The sequence below is a fragment of the Fistularia commersonii genome, chromosome 23 (genome assembly GCF_037954325.1).
Source record: "Fistularia commersonii isolate RoL2024-O1a breed Wild chromosome 23, RoL_Fcom_v1.0, whole genome shotgun sequence".
Classification (NCBI taxonomy): Eukaryota; Metazoa; Chordata; class Actinopteri; order Syngnathiformes; family Fistulariidae; genus Fistularia; species Fistularia commersonii.
The window spans coordinates 3031112-3039838 of NC_141306.1; the positions used below are offsets into that span (position 1 = coordinate 3031112).

An 8727-nucleotide genomic window follows, 5' to 3' on the forward strand; every position below is an offset into this window, starting at 1 on the left:
GGTCTGAGTGGCTGAATAAATCCTTCCTTGCATGTTTTAAAAGCTTGACCGGGGCAACTCGATTCTTTTTTTATTTTTTTTTTCCAAAAACATTTAATTTTTTGCAGATTTATAAATGGGAAGTAGGTCAGGGTGAAGCTGCAGGCCGAGTGTCAGCACAGGTGTGCTGAATGCGGTCAGGAAGCTCCCTGAGACACCTTGTGGTCAGAGTCGTCAGAACTGCACCCCTACAAGGAAGAAATAAATGTTGAGAAAAAAACAACAAAATATACAAAACTAAAAATATATAAATGTGATTTTTTTTTTTTATTAAAAAAAAAAAGATGAAAAATAGGAATTTTTTTTTTAAATACATGCATGAAACCTTAACATTTAGTGTTAAAGATAAATTGTGATTTTTTTTTTTTTTTTTAGAAAGGCATCTGAGATGAGCATGAGACACAAAAATTAAAAAAAAACATTAAACTTGTGTTGATGAGTTAAATATTCAAACTTTAAAACTGACAATTAGGAGGCAGTGAGAAAAATATAAAAGTGCTGAACTTTCCTGAAAATTTCAAGGTTACACAAATGAATGAGATCACGACTACAGAAATTAACTAAAATATATAATGTATTTGGATTATATGCCCTTTGACGGCATATAATTCTGCTTTGAACAACAATAAAAGCAGAATTTAAAAAAAGAAAGATTTAATCTGAAACCCTGGATGGAATTATGGGATAACATTCTTATGTCCACAACCCAGATTGTTAGATAATGAAGGTTTAAAGAGCTTGACTGTTACATTATTCCTGGACGGTTTTCTATTTTCTCTCAATTTCCTCCATGCATTTGTGTTTATATCTTTTATTCACGAGCCAAACTGTTATTCCTGTCTGATTTGAGCAGAACATCCTTGTCCAAATCATCCTTCCTTTCCTGGGTTGGACTGTCCTCTAGTGGAGGCACCTTGTCACTGGAGCTTGGAAAGCATCTACTGAGTAAATAAAACAGGAGATGGAGCGCTTTGCAACAATTTTATTGTCTTTAACAGGACAAGAGCCTCATAAAGTCGAGCAGATAAGTAGAACATCTGGTTCCCTGCTTCGTTTTTCCAACTCCACCTTTTGCGTCTTTATTTTCTCTGACTGGGAGCCGTTCCTAGAAGGAACACCAACCATGGCGAGACAGATCCTGATGTTTCACAGCTACTAATGGGTTTTATGGCTAAGTTTATTGCTAGAGGTTCTGATCTCAGTCTTGTAGCTCACAGATACCTTGAAGGTGTTTGTTCTGGAGTTGAGGAGGTGTGGAAAGGGTGGAAATTGTCAGTTCTTCACAGAGGAACCGTGACGAGCTCTTCGTAACGATGTTTTTTATTTTATTTTAAATGACGCTAATAATTTTGGTTATTAAAAATACAAACTTTGACTTGATTTGTACCACTTCTGTTTGTCATCATAAAATCTGAGTGACGTAGACGCTCCCATAACAAACACTGGATTTCCTGGATTAGCCTCAAACACATTGGATGTTTTGGAGGGTTTTAGCGCGGCGAAGAGGCCGGCTGTTTGGATCCAGGCCTCCTCGGGGCCTTGAACAAGACGCTGAACCCGAAGCGGGCCCCGATGGGCCGCTCGGCGCCTGGAAACCACAGCAAACCAGCCTCATGATAACGCTTATCCACTGCTAGTGATGTAAAACAAACTCAAGAGGACAAAGGGAGCGTGGTGATACCAGCAAGGAAAACACTTTCACCGCCCAGGTGTGTGTGTGTTGTTGCTCCGGGCAGTATTTATTCAGCCGTTCTCCCTCTGCAGGCATGAAGGTGGCTCAATAAGCCTTTTACGGATTCATTTAATCAAGAAACTGAGACGTTATCGTGCGTAAAGTCAGATATAAAATGCTAGACTGGGTAATTTTAACAGTATAAACATCGCAGTGACCACGGAGCTGAAAACAAGTCTCATTATTCCGTCCCTTGAGGAAAACAAAAAAAAAAAAAAAAACAATCAGACTCCGGACATTAATGGCTTTCAAAGATTTCAGTGTTTTCTGTTCCCGGCGCCGCCGTGTCTCCGCTCGGAACCCGCACAGGAGTGTGATCTTAGAGCAAGAATAAAAAAGAAAAAAAAAGAAAAAAGGAAAACATCTCTCCGTCTGCGGCGACAACTACGAATGTGCGACTTCCCTCAAACGCGGTTGTTTTCCCGTCCTCCGGGCCGACCGCCCGGCCGACCGCCCGGCCCGCCCCGGCTAGAAAACCCGGTCGAACTCTGTCTGGCTGGTGGTGGCCGGGTTTCTGTTCTGGTTGGGCTGCTGCTGCGGCATGTGGCCTCTCCGCCGGGGCGGCGCCAGGTACTCGAACATGGAGGTGTTGTGGGTGGAGAGCATGTTCCTCAGGTCCGACGGCATGGGGTCGGACCAGAAAAAGTCATGGTTGAGCGCGTCGTCGCTGTCCGTGCGCTGGGCCGGGTCCAGGACCAGCAGCTTGTCGATCAGGTCCAGCGCGTACGGGTCTTTGACGTACGCCTTCAGGCGGTCCTTCACTTTCCTCTTCTGTCCTTTGGGCAGTTCCATCTTCTGATACAGCTCGTATTTCTTGTCCACGCCGGGCCACACCTGACGGGGAGGACAGAAGGGAGGAGGTTCACCCGGCGGGATCGGAAGGCGAAGCGACGGCGTCTCGGCTCCGTTACCTCTGCCGTGATGGAGCCGCAGAGCTGGCTGATGAGCGTGAGCTGGTGCTGCTCCGTGTTCCCCTGCATGATGGGACTCCTGGTCCACATCTCCGCCATGATGCAACCCGCTCCCCACAGATCGATAGGGGGGCCGTAGTCCCGCTCGCCTGCCCAACCACGGGACGAAAATGAATTAAAAACGCAAGTCCGGATCCGGGAGGGAACCCCGGGTCTTTCATTCCATCTGCTGTCGGGCTGTGCGACGCCACAAACACACGCTTACGAGCGCCACCAAAATACTTTTTCCGCTGCCTCCATCTCTATTTACAACTCTCCTCCATGCGGGTTAGATTTGTGATATTCACACATTCTCCAGGACTTCTTATCGCTTCATTTCAACTACCCACATCTCCTGCTGCACAACTGTTCTTTCTAGTACTGTTCCCTGCATCAGGAATTTATTAGTGGAGAAACTGACAAAAAGCTGAGTTTGAACTTTGAACTACTGTATGGATTGCATGTTTGTTTATTTGTGCTTACCGTGATTTCTGAACTATAAGCCGCTACTTTTTTTTCCCCCACGTGACGAAACAGTACGAAATTTTTCATAGAAACGCAACCGTTTCGTTCAATTAACGATACAAAAGCTCATGGTTTGGTACACAAAGGAAAGAACGGCCACAAACCCAGATCTGAGCGGCCGCTGATATTCTAGATATAATTCTGCGCGTGTTGTTGCGGATATTATTATTTGAATTCTAATGAAGGCCAAATCTTGTGGGATGACGTTTCTCTGCTTATCTAGTTGTGCACTTAAAATACAAAATGAAAGAGAACATTTTTAAGCTGAATGCTGGTGATTTTCTATCAGTTTTCCAGAGACAAACACACACACACTCACAAAGGCACACACAGTTTTCCATAACTCATACAGACGAAGCAAATTCCAGGTTTAGCAAGTCCCTCACATTTACTATTAATTTTGGAAAAAAAAAAAAAAGTTTGATCTTACTTTACTCATATGATTAAGTGAAGAGGGATATTACGCATTCAAATTTCTTTACATAGATTGTTTAGACGAGCCATCGCTTCATAAATCCACGGCTCAGAGTCGTAGTCTTACCCAGCAGCAGCTCTGGAGGTCTGTACCACAGCGTCACCACGCGGTTGGTGTAGCGGTTCCCCTGGCTGTTCTTGGCCAGGCTGAAGGCTCGGGCCAAACCGAAGTCAGCCAGCTTCAGGACGCCGTCTCTGGTGATGAGCACGTTGGCGGCCTTCATGTCTCGATGGAGGATCTGAATCGACGCGGAGACAAAGGTTAAAGGTGCGCGTGTTGTTCACAAAAAGGGAGAAAAATGAATCGTTTCTCTATATTGACATCGATTATCATCAACACGGGGATTTCATAGGCTCAACGCAGCAGCACAAATCCACACACTGATAGGGGTCGGTTCAAAGACATTGCTGTAATTATTCAACCAGGGGTATAAATATTGCAACACTGTTTTTTTTGTACAATGTGAATATTTATTCATCATCTATTGCGCTTTTCCTGCTCTCAGGGTCACGGGCCGCTGGCACACACACAGGGTGTCCCCAACTTACACCGGCGCGGCGTAACGTGATTTTCCAGATCTCACACACAGTACACAAGTGTCGGACACTTACAGTGGTAAACAACACAGCGGTAAAAACATAATACAGGACATTAAAAAAAAAAGACTATCGTAAAATTTAATAAAAATAACACTGCCTGGGAGACTTAATAAAGGGCAAAGTTTCCAAGAAACAAATGAAAAACTGTGAATGCAGCACAATCCAACAGTAAACAGAGGACATGTAAACAGAGCCCTCTTCTTCCTTGTATAGCACCACGATGCTTTGTTTTCCTACAAACACTACGCACCGGTATGATGGAGACACTTTTTTTTTTCATACATTTTTAGGAAATGGCGAAGTAACTGCGAAACGCCACAGGCCGAGGACGACGTTAACCAAGGACTGCCCATCTAGAGAGACAACTATTCACACTTATTTACACGTTTGGGTAATTTTGGGTCTCCGACTGATAAATTGCATGTTTCTAGACCAGGGGGAAGGAAACCGGCAAATCTGGGGGAAAAGGGAGATGTGGAGAACATGCAAACTCCACAGGAAGCCCCAGTCGGAATGGCACCGGTGACCTTCCTGCTGTGAGGCGGAAGCGCTCACCCCTGTGCCGCTGTGTTATTTCTATACACTTAAAAGTAAGCGGGGCATTTGATCGCAAAGTGAATCCATTCATGAACCTCCAACTCTTGGGGGCAAAATGGGCTGAGCGTCAGAAACCCTTCGTGGAGTGATGAGTCACGCAAGAGTTCTGGTTACCTACCAGAAGGTTATACAAGGTCTTAACACTTGAGCTGTGTCACCAGAGCTCATAGTTATTTAGAGGCCATTTTAAAGCAGCGTGTGTGCGTTGGATGTGATCTTTGCCTCACCTTGTTTCTGTGAATGTAATAGAGTCCATTGAGCAGCATTTGCATGACCTTCTTGATTTCCGCCAGGGTGAATTTCACAGTGGAGTTGCTCAGCAGCCCGGCCAGGTCGTGCTCGCAGAAGTCGAACACCAGGTAGATGCTGCCCTTGTACCTGTTGTACTGAGTGGCTGTAGAAGAAACACAAGAAAAACATTAACACGCGCCTAACGGAGATTTTCCGCCGGCTCAGTCAACACGCAGGCTTGGGTTTCATCTGAACATTAGCGTGCAAAAGTTTACTGCGAGGGAAAAATGAAGCTGAGGTTTAGAGCTTCGGTGAATTTCGCTGCAGAGACACAAACTCGGACCATCACGACCCAGTCTTGAACTAAAAAGGTGTTACAGGTTTGTGACGCCCACCTTTGGTTCTGCAGATCTCGATCAGATTCACCACGTTTTCGTGCTTGAGCAGCTGCAGGATCTTTATTTCTCTCAGAGCTGTGATCGGGAACTGAAATACACCAGGGAGAAAGGGTGAGTGACATTTTGAAAAGGGGGGAAAAAAAAAAGAAAGAAAGTCTGAACCTGATAAAATGGTTACTGAATAATAATTTCCTGCAATCCATGCAAACAAAGGCTGGCTCAAAATGTCGCGCTTCCTGTTTGCTGGCGTTCACACCCATTTTACATGTTGAAGGTAAAATCAATATAATACTTTTACAATAAAAATAAAAAAAAAAACACCAGAGAGCAATAATATAATATACTTAATGTTTGATGAAACAGTCTATTTGATAAAACATTGCTGTAAATACTGCCGCTACTACCTAAAATACTAAATTTACCGAAGAACAAGCCTGAAACTAAAATGAAGATGAAATATTTTCATTTCAATCCCAAGGGAGTGATTTAGGGGCAAATGCACTCTGGTGCAAATCGGCACAAGTCCGTTATACAAGCGAGGAAGCCTCTTAAATTAAAAGTCGAGGGTCACTGATCCATTACCCCTTGGGGAACCTGTAGCCGTGACCAAATGTCATGTATCGCGTACATTCAACGCGCCAGACTGTAAAATAAACTCAGAATGTCCTCTTACCCCTTCTTTTTCGTTTTCCATCAGTACTTTTTTCAGCGCAACCTTCTTACCGGTCTGCCGGTGCTTTGCTTTGAACACCTCCCTGTGGGCACAGACAATTCTGTATTTCACACTAATCGCTTAAAAGCCGTGCTGGCAGTGATATGAATAGTATTATCATCTATGTGAGTGCAAGAAAAGTAAACAAATATCGGCTAACGGTTAGCGTGTGTTACATCTACATGTCTATTTACAAAGATGATTGCAGTAGTAATCGTAAAGCTCATCTAACACAGAGGATGAAGAAGATACATCGTCATTCAAATAATCAGACTAACTTTATGTGTTTACATTTTAATTTGCTCTCTGGATTCCTACTTGCACATCCTTTTCATACTGTTTACATTTCTTTACACTGTTTACATCTCATTGCGATCATGTGTTTATCATTCATTGTTTGTTTTTCCACAGTTGGCAAAAGAACAAGAATTTCATTGTACAGGGAAATACATTTCCAGATTGCACCTATGAAAATTAACACTTTGAATCTTGTGTTTTGGGTGTCAGAGGTGGTGTCCTGGAGGATATGGTTAGCATTATGACAATCAGACACTCAACAGACCGATGATTCGAGCTGCAGGCAGAGGAGTAGAGGGGAAAGACCCGGTGCTGGAGGTCCGGGAGTCAGTAACATGTTTTCCAAGCTTCCCCTGTTGCCTCCTGTCAAGACAGGAGGTCTGCGATCCACCTACAGGCGGAGTCAGGCACGTTGAGCTTGGAGAGCTCGTCCTACAGCAGAGCTGGGATGATTGTGTGCAAGGCGGAGCTGAAATCCACTAACAGGATCCTGCCGTAGGTTCCTGCTGTGTCCAGGTGCCGTAGGATGCAGTGGAGGGCAAAGTTCACTGCACCGTCCACAGACCTGTTGGCTCTGTTGGGTGTCCAGGAGAGGCTTTGTGATGGATTTTAAACCGAACAACACAAGGAGCTGAAATGACTTCATGACCACAGAGGTCAGGGCGACGGGTCAGGAATCATTGCGTCCCGTGGTCCTTGTTTTTTTGTGAAACGGGGATGATGGAGGACACCTCGAAGCAGACTGGTATGTTGCATGTCTCCAGTGAGGTATTTTTAATATGTTTGTAAACCGCTGCAAGCAGCTCCAGCTTTTAGTGTGATAGAGGAAGTGGGGCTGGTGGGCTGGAGCTGATGTCAAGACAGTAGAACTCATGCAGGTCGCTGCCCAGGTGGGAACTGCAAGAAAGACTCATCTACCCGCCCAGATTGTTGGTATCAGTCCTGAAAACGTCCCAGCCGGTGCAGTCCAAACACACCTGCAGGTCCGCCACAAATTCACTGATCCACTTCTTTGGCATCCTCACAGCAGGTTTGCAGTATTAATTTCTGCCTGGATGCAGGTGGACCACGACATGGGTCCGAGTCCCAGCGTAGGGACGAAATGATGAACACTGGTTGTTATTATCCAGAATGATCTCCTCTGTGGTTAGACACTTAATAAACTGCATTTTGGGAGTTTATGGGTGAGGTTTCCCTTGTTAAAGTCATCGGGGACAAGAACTGAGGAGTTCGATTTGTCTGCTCCACGGTCAGTATCTAGTCGGCGAGCATGCACAGTGCCGCCTGCATGCTGGTAAAGTCCGACAAACAAGTTTATCTGAATAAAAATGTAAGAAATCTTTACGGTTAACTAGCTAACCGCCCACAAACTGACCTCTACGTCTGAAGTTACTGTTGATGCTAGGTTAGCCGTTAGCAAGCGTGGCCACAAACACTCTGCTTGCCCTCGCAAATGTGATGTTATAGATGTTATATTTTTGTTTGGTTTCTTTTATTTTACTTACCCGAATGTGCCCTGTCCTATTTTGGCCATCTTTTCATATTTGGAAAACTCGTCGCAGAAGGGAAATTCAACCCCGTCGTAGTATTTCGACATTATGGCGGCCTCCCGGTCGGGCCTGGAGGAAGAACATTTCACTCGCTTTTAGAACAATAACGTCAAGTAAGAGCCACAGTAAGGCTTTACAGTTACAGTTGACTTATTAGGATGCAAAAAGTTGAAAAGGAGTGCCTGAAATGTGTTTAAATCTTACTTTTCAGCCCCGCCGGCGTTGCTTGTTTTGTCTCGTTGCATCTTGACTGTGAGGCTTGGGTCAAGGTTGCGTTTGATGAAGACTCCGATTTTAAAGTTTCATTACAGTGACAGTTCATTGTTATTTTTTTACTTTTCGTCTTTCTCAGCCTAATAAATGGTATGTAGAAATGAATTAAAATATTTTATAATCCTATTTCACATACATAACACAACTGCGCCATAAATTATAATTTTCATTGACAAATAACTTGGTAGACGTGATGAGTATTCAAATATTTGATTCTTAGAGATGTACCTGAACGCACCAGTAAAAGTCGTAAGTCGGGACAGCGACATCTAGTGTCGGGAAGAATAACAACAACATTACAACAATAATAATAATAATAATAATTCAGTTTGCCATATTTTTTCAGGTG

At 44.1% G+C, this 8727-nt stretch overlaps 1 protein-coding gene across 1 annotated transcript; it reads right to left on the minus strand.

Annotated features, from left to right (window-relative positions):
- Positions 1-1012: 1012 nt before the first annotated feature.
- On the minus strand, positions 1013-8369 carry cdk9 (cyclin-dependent kinase 9 (CDC2-related kinase)). Its single transcript, XM_086170920.1, has 8 exons — positions 8310-8369; positions 8061-8174; positions 6220-6301; positions 5544-5634; positions 5145-5311; positions 3788-3959; positions 2683-2831; positions 1013-2605 (listed from the first exon to the last, which is right to left on the minus strand). The coding sequence occupies exons 1-8, from the start codon at positions 8348-8350 to the stop codon at positions 2240-2242; spliced, it is 1182 nt and encodes a 393-aa protein (XP_086027046.1). The 5' UTR covers positions 8351-8369; the 3' UTR covers positions 1013-2239.
- Positions 8370-8727: the final 358 nt, after the last annotated feature.

Excerpts from the sequence above, each read along its gene's own strand:
- cdk9 (XM_086170920.1), bottom strand. The coding sequence starts at position 8,350 with ATGCAACGAGACAAAACAAGCAACGCCGGCGGGGCTGAAAA. Across the intron at positions 2,832-3,787 it reads ACCTCCAGAGCTGCTGCTGG|GCGAGCGGGACTACGGCCCC; the intron begins GTAAGACTACGA and ends GTGGTTGGGCAG. Across the intron at positions 2,606-2,682 it reads GCGGCTCCATCACGGCAGAG|GTGTGGCCCGGCGTGGACAA; the intron begins GTAACGGAGCCG and ends CCTCCCCGTCAG.